The sequence below is a fragment of the Adiantum capillus-veneris genome, chromosome 21 (genome assembly GCF_014529385.1).
Source record: "Adiantum capillus-veneris isolate H3 chromosome 21, ASM1452938v2, whole genome shotgun sequence".
NCBI lineage: Eukaryota > Viridiplantae > Streptophyta > Polypodiopsida > Polypodiales > Pteridaceae > Adiantum > Adiantum capillus-veneris.
In genome coordinates, this window is record NC_140951.1 from 144100159 (window position 1) to 144113113 (window position 12955).

Here is a 12955-nt window from a genome sequence, read left to right on the forward strand (position 1 = left end):
TTGGCCTACATCCTGAGCCGTATGCATTCTACCCGGGAAAAAAAGAATCACCGCGTTAAGTGCATATTGAGCAACAGGATCCATAAACTCCTATATAGGGATGTGCACTTCCATGACGGGAGCGGATCCTTCCGAGGCTTGACCTGTATCCTCGAAGTCCTCATGCAAACATTCTTTGATAAGGCTTAAAGCATCCATACCCGACAATTCCATGGCTTTCCGACGCTTGTATATACACTGATGAGTCGAATCGATGTGAAGCTCACACACACACACACACACACACACACACACACACACACACACACACACACACACACACACACACACTTTTTTGGGGTTTTTTATATTTGACTGCTATTGACACAGACACACACACACACAGACTGGTTGTACAGAAACACTCACACCTCTCTATCTCACACAAAATGACAGAAGGACCGCGTGCAAGCGAAATCAAACTTTAACCACTACCGGCGCGCTATGAAGGGCCTACAGAGGGTAGATGTTGGCAGAACAAAGTCGCGCGATTGACGAGTGGCAGAAGGATTTACCACTCACCCAAATCCCCTAAGTGTGCGCGCACACACACACACACACACTCGACAGCATACCCTACAACATGACTGCACACCCGGCTGGCTGCAACAGCAAGCCACACAAGTCGCAGGCAAGGAACAAGGTGTGCAGCAGGCAGCAGAGTCTCCTGCGAGCTACAGAGAGCACGCGCAAGGGAGCTGAGGACGTTGTTGGAGATCGCGCAGGTGGACATGGGGGGCTTAGGGTTCAACTCAGCAGTCCCACGATCTCTCAAATACGCACCTCTCTCTCTCTCTCACACACACACACACACACACACACACCAACCCAAACACCTCTCACCCTCTCAAATCATCGTGCCCCTTTCTCTCTCTTGATCTCTCTCTTCTATTGAACATACTCTTAATCTTGCTATCAATTAATTGGAACGATGGTAGAAGACTACCGAATTGGTGGGCGCCATCACATGACGATGCTTATCATATCTACGACGTATTGGTCACATAAGGTTCATAGATGAGGTTCTTGCCATGATATACTATACTGGGTCTATTTTGAGTTTATTATTAATTAATTCATCCCCAAGATTCCGTCTTATTAACCTTAGGAAAGCTAAAGCCTCCCGCTTCTCCTCCGTTCCTGCGCTCACGCCTACCCGTCGCTTCTGATCTCGAACTCCCTCAGCATTGTGCCTCCTAGCAGACCCCTCCAAGCTCTTTGCATTCAAGACAAAACCTCTCTTGAGGAAAGCCTCTCCCCCGCTTGGAGCGTGCAGAGAAATGAGACACATATAGACAAGCAATGCGAGGCATAACAAAATGAAAACCTTTGTGTGTGTGTGTGTGTGTGTGTGTTCACACAAAATCTGTGTGTCTCCCCTGGCCAAGCAAAAAACCATGGTCATGCTCCAATAATCGGAGGCAAGTTGGATGATCTATTGTCCGAGTAGCATGCCCTACTGTGCAAGGCATTGCTCATTTCACAAATGGCCAGGCATGATGAGCAACGACTCCAACCGAAAGTTTAGCACCAACAAGCGACCAAATGATTGTTTAGCTTGCAAAGAGGCGCCAACGCAATTGGGGCACAGAGGCGCCATTGCCTATGAGGAACCATCGAACTGCGCCTCCAATATCAATGCCTCAGAGCCACATATGTCCCTTCTCCACAACCACTTTCCCTTTTGCTCCATCTGCAACTCGAATGACCTTGCACTCTCATGTGCCCCGGTGCACCTTCAAGGCGCTATAGTGGAGCCCTCCCATTTATCGTCCCGAGCGAACTACAGCAGGAAGAGGCAAGATCGAATCCAACTGCCATGCAACTCGCCCTGCAAGCAGAACCTGCGCATTCTCCTCTCTCTCTCTCTCAAAAGAAAATCTCCCGCCACTACTGCAAACGTTGCATCCGCTATGAATGGTCTTGTATAGTTTTTTTGGTCTCGGATTGAGATTATCAATGCTACTACATGGTGGTTACATCTCCATGGTCTGCAAGTCTTGGGCTATTAATGCTAAGCTAGATCCAATAATTTGTGATTCATGTTTCTGGACATTTTTAAATTCTTTTAGAATTTACTATTCTTCAAGGCTCGTGTGACTTTCAACAACTTATGGTACATAGTTTCAAATATTATTTACAAAGAAAGACATGCCATGCCTACTTCACTACTTGAAATTATGTATTTACAATGCATGAATAGGCTTATATATTGTGTAATTCCTAGTGCCTAATACGTGCTATTTGCTACTAAGGCTTTAAAGGAATAAAGCCTTAGTAGCAGATTATATAGTATTACAAGTGGTTTTGATGTCTACACACATTGATTTGTATAGTTTTTGTTGTTGGCATAGGCATCTGCGTTACTACCAAATAGATGGTTTATGAGGGGGTGAGTGATAAAGAAGAGGAGAGACAACCTTCTCGAGGCTGACCAAATAGGACCCTACAACAACTGCTTGAATGTGCCAAACGTATTGGACCACACCATGCCATAAACCTTGAATTAAGATGTGCTCTTGTTTCTCATGGGGATAAGTATCTATTTTTGTTGTATCCTTATTCTCCATTCTCCCTTTCCTTTCCCCTCCCCTTCGGCATTATCACACACACATGATTATCTCATGCTTTTCAAAATTGAATAAGAGAGTTGACTATATAAACTGATCATTTTCTCAAACCCAAGTACATCACATATGAGAGTTACTTCTTACGATAATGAGAGAGACTGTTAAACACAAGGAGACACAACCTTTGCTACGCCTACCAAGTAAGAGGACCCTACCAATCTCTCAACCGTGCTCAACACATTCTGCCACACAATGTTTGTCATAGAGGCAGTATCACAAACCTTCAACTAAGATATGCTTTTGGGGTCGATTGGGGAGCAGCATAATTTTGTGTTGTATCAATGGTATCCTTTTCCCTTTTGTTTCCCCCTGGTGCATTTTCTTTTCTTTTTTTTTTAATAGCAAAACTCACAATTGTGAGTGAATTATATTGAATAGCCCAAAAAATTACAAGGTCTTGTCATGCTCATGTTAAGCCATGACAACATTCAGGGACCATAATTACATCGGTTATCAAGGCAACCACCCCTACCAACCTACCCTCTTATCCTTGATACACAAGGTCCATAATCTTGTCATTTTGAGATCTTTTATTTACCGATGGCCAAGATTTGCCCCCATCCTAGGCATTCCATCTGCTGACAACAAGGCACAAGTAGTCCTAAACCAATCCTCCAAGTGTTGCTTGCGCCCGAGTGTCCATGTTAGCACTTTGCTTTCTTGTATAGTTTCTGCGAAGCTTGCCACCTCAAAACCTCTTTCAAACACATGGCGGTTCCTTGTCTGCCATACATTATGTAAGAAGAAGTATCTGACGATCTTAGTGCTGATGAGGAGTGCTGGACTACCTGAATTCTTACCTCCAAGAAATAGGTCAATCTTAAAAAAACTAATTTTCCATGTTCTTTGGACCCACTTGCATATTTTCCCTACGAGCCCTTTGATAGTTGGGCAGTCCATGAATAGGTGGGCTAGATCTTCACTAGCCAACCTGCACCCCAAGCATCAATCTGACGCAATCCCTCTCTCCTGAATCTTCACCCCCGTCGATAAAGCACCCCAAATAACCTTCCATAAGAAAACCTTTATGTGCTACGAAACCTTTGGCTTCCATATGTTCTCCATAACATACTCCCACCTTTCCTCCGGCCATTATTCCCCCCTTTGCATTTTCACATAGACCAATTATTCCCTCATATCTTTTAAACTCCTAATCACACATGGCTCTACTGAATTCGTCATATACTCAAAGCCAAGCATATTACAGATGAGAGTTAGCTCATAGTGTAGTAGGACAATCAAAGCTAGAAAAGTTTACTAAGAACACTATACATAGCTCTCAACTCATTAGGACCCCCAATCTCGGATAAATAAAAATCCTATCAAAACATCTTAAGTCCATAGGTGAAGGGTGAGTTTAGAAAAAGAAAAGACACATGAAAGTTGAAAGTCAAAAGACTTTTTGTGTCCATATAAAGAGAGGTAGTCTAGTGCACTTGTGTCTCTCTTCTCTTTTGTTTTTCTTTCAATGTTTTCTTGTGGAGTGTTTTTTAAGCATGTGGGCAGTGTTTTTTCTTTTGGAAGCCATTAAAAATACCTTATAAAGGTGTTATGAGTCTTTGCCATTATATTCTCCAAAAGAAGAAACACCAAATAAGTAATGGGATAGGGCAGGGACCATTCCCCTGATATGTGCGACCACATGGCAATTGACGGAGGCTGGGATCCATGGTGGGAGCACATATTATGAGGGAAAGGCTCTCGCTGAAGGGGTAGAAAAAGGACCTTTCCTCGTAAAAAGTGCGACCCCATGGCGACCGACGACCGACGACCGACGGGGAGCCAGGAGGCATGGCAGGAGCAACTTTTACAGAGGGAAAGGTCAACAAAAGACCTTTCCCAGCCGTCAAGGTCTAACAGAGGGGGGCCAAGCACTGGACTATGACTATGACGAGCGCGCGCAGTCCTACAGCGCAAGTACAAGCAACCATTTTTCCGCATGCTAAGGAATCTCAAAATGATTGCCAAATATTGCCATGCATTATTACGCGCGCTGACTTGTCGGCATCTGACAGCAAAGAGCAAACATTAATGTACGTAATTGCTACTAGATGAGCGGCTGAGATCCCCTACCCCGCGACCCTGGACCTTGACGGTCGGGGGTCAAGGGGCCGTCTATCCTGCTGCCATTACTAGATAGAATAAACATGTAGCGCTGCTGGATGATTGCCAAGTCAACGTTCGGAATCTGAAAAATGTAGCTGACAGTCTGCACGCCACTGTACGATCTCCAGCTCAGCACCCGTAATCAGCGTTGCCTCCTCCAATCATTTTCAACATCATTTCCAATCATTGCATGGCAAGTCAACGCTCGTAATAATCCACCGTTTCCTCTAATCCAAGTCAACACGCGTAATCCTTCCTCGCTTCGCTGTCTCCCCCAATCATTGTGGAACACCTCAGTGCACGTAATTTTACAGAGCTCACTGCATGGCCCCCCTCCCCCCGACCCTTGATGGCCGGAAATGGTCATTTAATGACCATTCCCATAATATTGACTCCCACCATGGCTCTCGGCCTCCACCGGTCGCCATGGGGTCGTTAATATTATGAAGAATGGTCAAACAATGACCATTCCCTGCCCCATCAAGGTCGGGACTCGGGGGGCAGCAGATGTGCGCCCTCCATCCCCTTGCCTTTCCTACTCAGAAAATCGGATGTGACCGTCAGATGATTAACTCAGCAATCGGAATTGCCAGAAGCTACATTCAATCAGCACACCAATCAGGGTTATCCAACTCAGCATGCAGAATGTCACAGAGCTATGCACAGTCTGCAGCTCAACCAGATCTCTCCACCTCAGCACTGGGAATATGGCAGGTCAGCAGCTGGAATGGGATGAGGTGATGCCACCTCAGCACACATAATATTGCGGATAATGGTCGGTTCTCTCTGCGTGCGTACCTGATTATAGGTGTAATTGAATCATCAAAATGATGACAGCACCACCCTGCAGAGTTCCTATGGAAGCTCTCTGTTGCAGCTACAGCTACTTCCATCATAGCCAGACATCTCTCTTTCTCTCTCACACATGACATCACATGGACACTGGCACGCTTATGTATATTGTTGTGGTACACACACAGACCATCTCTCTCTCTCTCTCTCTCTCTCTCTCTCTCTCTCTCTCTCTCTCTCTCTCAGTTTGGCCGCCTATCACGAGCAATATCGACCTGCAATGTCATCCACATCGCACAGAATTTGACTCTAACTCTAGGGACGCACATGATGGCCGAAATGTCATGATGAACACAAGAAGACATCAGCAGCAGGAGAAGAGGTGGCCTTCCCTGCATTTCCCTGCCATGATGACGTCGATGATGATATAAGCAGGCAGGCAGGCTGTACGGCTACCTCTTGAGTATGATGATGATGATGTGCGTGATGAATGCTTTGCATATGCTGATGACTACTCTCATGGTGGCATGGGCTCCTCAGCTCCGCCATCTTCTCTTTGCTGCAGGGGCGTATGTCATCCAGGAAAAGCATGCTCTGCCTCCAATCCCTGTCTCTGCTTCTCATGGTCCCCCCTCCTCCCGACCCTCGACGGCCGGGAATGGTCTTTTGGTGACCATTCCCCATAATGTTGACTCCCACATGGCTCCTGGCCTCCGCCGGTCGCCGTGTGGTCGTCAACATTATGGGAAATGGTCACTAAATGATCATTCCCTACCCCGTCACAGTCAGGGGGAAGGGGGCCAGTATATGCAGGTCAATTACTGTGCGTGCTGGTGCCTCCAAAAGCGAAAAAAACTACACACAGTTATTGCAAATACTGCACAATATTCTGTCTGCTCAGATGGTGCAGATCAGGCAGCTTCAAAATTCCGCTCCCTGACTTCGCACAGATTAGGTGCTGCACTGATTCCTGACGCAGGATGAGTTGGCATGATGTCATCGGCAAGCAATGGATTCGTGCCTTGTCAGTAGCCAGAATACTGATGAACAGCGGCAAACATTATGGTGAGGACGGAAACTTACGCATCTGACATCTTGAATTGATACAAGATATGGCATGTGATGTTTACAAAGACCCTTCAGGTAACAGAGTACAAAATTCAAGAAAGGTCAGTGGAATTTGCACTACAAAAAGAAAATGCACTCAGCCGAGAGAGAGAGAGAGAGAGAGAGAGAGAGAGAGAGAGAGAGAGAGAGAGAGGCCGAAAGCTCATTAATGAAAGAATCAAAAAATTCAAAACTTTCCGTAGCCATACACTTGAGTCCCATTCGCTTTCAGCAGGCGAGTTGATATTGCTGTGCAGTCAGTGCCCGGGCGATTACAACTTCCACCCTGCTTATCAAGGGACCAGTAAAATACAACGTGACCTCTCTCTGTAGAGAAGAGTTTTGTGCTTGGGTGGATGATGAATGGAGCTCCGCCTATCTCGCAAAATAGCTAAAATCATCCGGTTGAGCAGCACAAGCTTGTTGACAGCAGGCGAGCACAGCATCACAAACCTTGACAAATCATAATGTATGTCTGTCTGGACTCTTGTCTTAGCCAGAGCTTATCTGTCTAGACAATGTTACATCGTCACTAATGCTTCCTTTCCTGTTCATGCACTTCTTGGTATCATAACCTTGTAGCCACGTTTTGCTTGATCTTAAAGGCCCAGAGAGGCTGTGCCTCCTAAATGAGTTGGAGTGACGCCTAAAAAACCGTGCAGAAGTCGATAAAACCACAGATATGGAAAGAGGTCCACTTGGGACAGACCCCGCTGCTGCATGGCTATGGCTAGGACCCGAATCATAGTCTATAGAGACAAAGGACGTGTTATCAGGCAGCTCAGTCTCCTCCTCCTTTTGCTCCATCCACCCCTGCCCAACATCTGCCCTGGTTTCACTTTCAGCCAACGAGTCTTCTATTTGGCTGCCATTGCTAGAGCCAGTTCCATTATGTATGTCTGAATCATTATATACTAGTTTTAATGCTTGTACCACTTCACCCATAAATGGGCGATGAGAAACTTCTGGCTGCACACACATGGATGCTATGGCTGCTACCTTAGCTAGGTTGTCAAGAGGATAGTTACTCCTCAACGCCGGATCGACAAGAACTTCCAATCCTTCCCTGCTTGTAAGAAGGGGTCTGGCCCAAGTCACAAGATTCTCCTGCCCAGGAGGTTGCGACATGTCAACAGGTTTTCTGCCTGACAGCAACTCCAACAGCACTACCCCATAGCTGTACACATCACTTTTTACAAGCAAATGCCCTGTCATTGCATACTCAGGGGCTACATACCTGCAAGAATGGTAACAAATTAGTAATCTAGAAAGACTATTGTCTGAAAATTCTCATGTTAGACACAGTGATTTTATCTACCCGAAGGTCCCCATTACTCTGGTAGAAAGGTGCCCGCTGCCTTCATCTGGAGCAGCCTTTGCCAGCCCAAAGTCAGAAACCTTCGGATTAAATTCATTCTCCAAGAGAATGTTGCTTGCCTTGAAGTCACGATGAATGACGCGAGGGTTTGAATCTTCATGAAGATAAGCCAATCCTCGAGCTGCACCAAGAGCTATTTTCATGCGAGCCTCCCAATCTAGTGTGGAGGTCTCCTTGTCAATACCTGAAATCAAGTAGCAGTGACAATCAAGCTGCATGAAACAGAACAGACTGATAGAAACATCCAAGCTCTACAAACATTTCAAAAGAGTCGTTCAGAGCAGCCAGTTAAGCACCATGAAGATGAGACTCCACACTCCCATTTGGGATCAGCTCATACACCAGGCAGCGGTTGTGCTCTTCTGTACATATTCCAATCAGCTTCACCAAGTTGCGGTGATGAAGACGACTCAGCATCTCTACCTCTGCAATGAATTCTTTCCCTCCATGCTGATTATCACGAGTGAGAACTTTGACCGCAACCTTTTGTCCATCTTCTAAGACCCCGGAGTAAACCCTGCCAAAGCCACCCTCTCCAATCACATTGTCTGATCGGAACCTGCCAGTAGCCCTGTCCAGCTCCACGAACGTGAAGGTTCTTGCAGTGCTCACATATGCCGCTATACTTGAAGTAAATGAGATTGAAGTTGAGCTTCCCATTTCGCTTGACAACGCAGCTGTCCAAACCACAACACATCTTGCTCTCTCTCACTTCTTCCTCTCTCTCTCTCTCTCTCTCTCTCTCTCTCTCTCTCTGTTCTTAGGGTTTTGTCACTTCTTCTTTGTTGTTTTTAGGGTTTCGAAATTGCTTTTTGGCTGTTGTTAAGGTTTCGTCACTATTTTTTTCTGTTTTAAGGGTTTCGAAACTGTTTTTTGGCTGTTTTTTTGGGGTTTCGTCACTGTTTTTTTTTTTTAAAAGGGTTTCAAATCTGTGTTTTGCTGTTTTTTAAGGTTTCACAAGCGTTTCTTGCTATTTTTAGGGTTTCTTGTAATTTTTTGTTGTTTTAGTATCTCTCTCTCTCTTGCGCGTGAAATTCTTGCGCGTGAGCAGTTCGCGAATACTCCTGCGCGCTGCTGCAACCCACTGCACCTGCGCCAGCAGGTGTATGTGAGTGTGTGTGTGCGTGCGTGTGTGTGGGCAAGAGATTCCTGCACGTTCCTCAGCTTTTGGGCGCCCCTCAGACTGTGTGGTCTGTTCGTCCGTGACCTGCTATAGCAGTTAGTACTCAGCCCTGCACAGCTTAACCCTACTGTGGGCTCGCCCCCTGTCAGTCATTCAACGACCTGCTGCATCCTCAGCGCCACTACAGTCAAGGCAGTCAGTACAGAACATAACAGTTAAGATTTTGCAGGCTTTAAAATTTGTTCTCTTCCCCTCTTCTTCACAATATGAAGAGAGGGTAGCTACGAAGCCAACCATGTCTTCCCCCATCATCAAGACGCCGACACCGACAAAGAAGACAACGTCCTTCATGCTCACGAATAAGAGGCTTGCACAATTGGAGAAGGACATGAAGGAATGGCGGATGGAGAGAGAAATATGGAAGGAGGAGAAAGCCAACTTCATCAAGCTATGGAACGAAGAGAAGGAGGACATGAGAGCGGAAATCCAAAATCTCAAAGAGGAGAAGGAGAGAAGGGAACGGGAGAACGAGAAGGAGAGGGAGAGATGGAGGAAAGAGCAAGAAGAGATGAAGGCACAAATCGATCTCCTTCATGCTTCCCTCACATCCCTCACCCCCGAGGAAGGAGAGATTAAAGGGGAGGCTAAGGAAGCCCTCAAGGAGGAGATCACCAAAGCCCTCACCGCAAGCATTGAGGACAAATTAGAGGCCACCAAAGAAGGATGGGTCGAAGTAGTCAAAAAGAACATCAAGAAGGTAGCAAGAGAGGAAGCCCAAAAAGATGAAGTACTCATCGTACACACAACCATCGAAGAGGAGAAGATGCGACAAGCTCGCCGTCTCAATGTGCGAGTGACCGGCATCAAAGAAGAAGAAGGGTCTACACCCGAAAGCGATGGGAAAGCTTTATGCAAGAAAGTGGGATACAAGGAAGAAGAGATCCCTTTCTCCAAAGTTTGGAGAGCCGGCAAAGATCCAAAGAAAAGAGCTCTCATCCTCCAATTCGCCTCCGAGGAGTCTCGAACTTCCTTCCTCCGAAAGAGGGTCATCCTGAGAGGGATCGACGGCCCACCGATTTATCTAGATGATGACCTCACAAAGATGCAACAAGATCACCGTCGCGCGTGCATGCCTCGAGTCCACCAAGCCCGCAAAGAAGGGAAGAAGGCAGTATATCGGGATGGTAGGGTTATCATTGATGGCAAGACCATCGCATAGGGACTCGCGGCCTGTGGGACACACGAGGAGATTCATGTCACGGTTTGGAATTGCAATGGAGACTTATGGACACACCCAGAGAGACTTGAGGAGGTGATGAGAGGTCGAGACATCATTCTACTTACAGAGACACACGAGAGCCCGGAGAGAGGGTTACCACGGATACATGGATTTCAGTGGGAGTCTCTACATCGAGGATGTATGCGCCAGCACACCACTCGCGGCTCAGGAGGAGTGGCCATACTCTTTAGACAGGGGCTTCACAGCAGACTACAGATTGTTGCCCGGGACCCACAGGCCCGCTACATGTGGATTCGCCTCGAGCTCTCACGAGACAGGATCGTCTACATTGCCCTTTGCTATTTTGCTCCCACAGGCTCCAGATTCGCCCCTATTGAGCAGGAGTCACCGTACGCATGCCTCACGGAGGAGATTATGGAGTACTCCACACTGGGCGAAGTCTTCCTTATGGGAGACTTCAATGCTCGTACACGCAGTGAGCAGTGTGAGACATATGACCATGAGGACCCAGAGACACTACACACTCTAGATGAGGAGGCTACTAGGAGAGACACAGCAGACAGAGCTCCAGTCACAGCTTATGGACGACATCTACTTCGACTTGGCTCCCAGCACCGTCTCGTTATTTATAACGGGATGGTCCAGTGGCCCACCTCAGGGGGCCTGACTTGTATGCCACATGGAGTTGCAGAAGGAGGGGGGAGTACAGTCGACTATATTCTGGGACCCAGGGAGGCTACACACCTTATCACATCCTTCACCATTCCACCCATACCCATCGGAGCCGACCACACATACCTCTCTTTCTCTATCACCGGAGATACCATCACACACAGCTCCACAACACGCACTCCACACACCACCATCCATTTCACACATGAGTTAGCCTCTATTTACTCGGCCAAGGTCGAACATGGCCTATGTCTCCTCCACCCATCCACACCACTCTCAGTTCTCACATCACATATCTCTTCCGTTCTCCACACTTCAGCTATTAGCTCTTTTCCACACACCACTCACACAGGACGCACTCCCCCCCCCGGGGCTATGCCTCAGAACCGCTGGTATGATGATGAGTGCAGAGAGCTATACCGACGCCTCCAGGCACGACAAGCCTTAGGAGAGATCACAGAGAGAGAGGCCAGACGGCATATGAAGACGCTGACACGCCAAAAGCGGCGAGCATTCGAAGAGGCACAGGAGCTTGAGCTATACCGCCTATTCATGAGCATGGATAGCGCGACGGCATGGCGCACCCTACGCGAGCCACGTCCGACTACAGCTATTGAGGATCCACAGATATGGCATGATTATGCAGAGCGACTTTATGAAGTGCCAGGGCAGCCTCCTATTCCACAACCACACGAGCCTCGCCCCACGTGCTCCTCCTTCTTTACGGCAGAGATGGTAGAGAGGGCCATACGCCGCATGCAGCACAGACGATCAGCTGACCATACTGGATTACAGAGTGAGCACATCATTTATGCGGCCTCCACTATAGCCCCGTTGATTGCACATGTCTTCAACCGGGCTATAGGGGAGGGCTTCCCAGAGGAGTGGACACAGCACACCATAGTGCCTATCCACAAATCTGGCGACACCCTGGACCCAGGGAACTACAGGACTATCATGATTGGCCACACGATGGCCAAGCTATATGGAGCAGTACTTGAGGCACAGCTCAGCTGCTACGCAGAGATCGAGGGTTTACGAGCTCCAGGCCAAGCAGGTTTCAGACGAGCTTTCTCCACCATTGACCACATCTTCGTTCTGCGCTGCCTCATTGATGGGGCAAAGGCGCGGAAGAAGAGGCTTTACTGCTGCTTTGTGGACTTCCGCAAGGCCTTTGACACAGTCCCACGCGAGAGACTCTTCCAGCGCCTTCACAGCATTGGGGTACCAACAGAGATGATTTGGGCCATATATGCTCTATATGAGAGGGTGGCGGGTCGGGTTCGTTGCCCAGGCGGTTTTTCAGAGACCATTGCTAGCACCATTGGTGTTAAGCAAGGATGCCCACTCTCCCCGACACTCTTTGGGCTATACATCGACGAGATCTCCGACTACATACTACGAGCAGGGGGAGAGGGGAGCGACTTAGCAGGTACTCCGGTCCACATCATGTTATATGCTGATGATATTGTGTTGATTTCAGAGTCACCCGAGGGCTTGCAACGCCATCTTGAGGCCTTGGACGAATTCAGCACAAACAGGGGGTTGACTGTGAACCTTGGCAAAACCAAGGTTATGATCTTTCACACATCCAGTGCAGTGAGGAGCGCCGCCACCTTCACAGCAGCAGGAGGACAGGTTGATGTAGTCACCTCCTATGTCTACCTTGGCATCACATTCACCAGCCTACCAGGACCCTTCACTATGAGGCAGGCTGCTGTTGACAGGCTCACCCGAGGATATGCAGCTCTGGCCATGCTAGAGCGGAGGTGCCACCAGGCACACTTTCAGGAGCCCCGCACGAAGGGGTGGCTTTTCGACACCTTAGTCACCCCGGCCTTGATGTACTCGGCGGCAGTATGGGCACC

At 47.9% G+C, this 12955-nt stretch overlaps 1 protein-coding gene across 1 annotated transcript in view; it reads right to left on the reverse strand.

The window, feature by feature from the left end:
- Positions 1 to 6823: 6823 nt before the first annotated feature.
- The window catches only part of LOC147431875 (receptor-like serine/threonine-protein kinase ALE2), a 74732-nt gene continuing 68600 nt past the window's right edge, over positions 6824 to 12955 (reverse strand). The window contains exons 7-9 of the mRNA XM_086494347.1: positions 8349 to 8729; positions 7993 to 8236; positions 6824 to 7911 (exon numbers count right to left, since the gene is read on the reverse strand). Of these exons, the coding sequence (XP_086350473.1) occupies positions 7167 to 7911; positions 7993 to 8236; positions 8349 to 8729 (1370 nt within the window). The 3' untranslated portion in view covers positions 6824 to 7166. The remainder of the gene's footprint in view (positions 7912 to 7992; positions 8237 to 8348; positions 8730 to 12955) is intronic.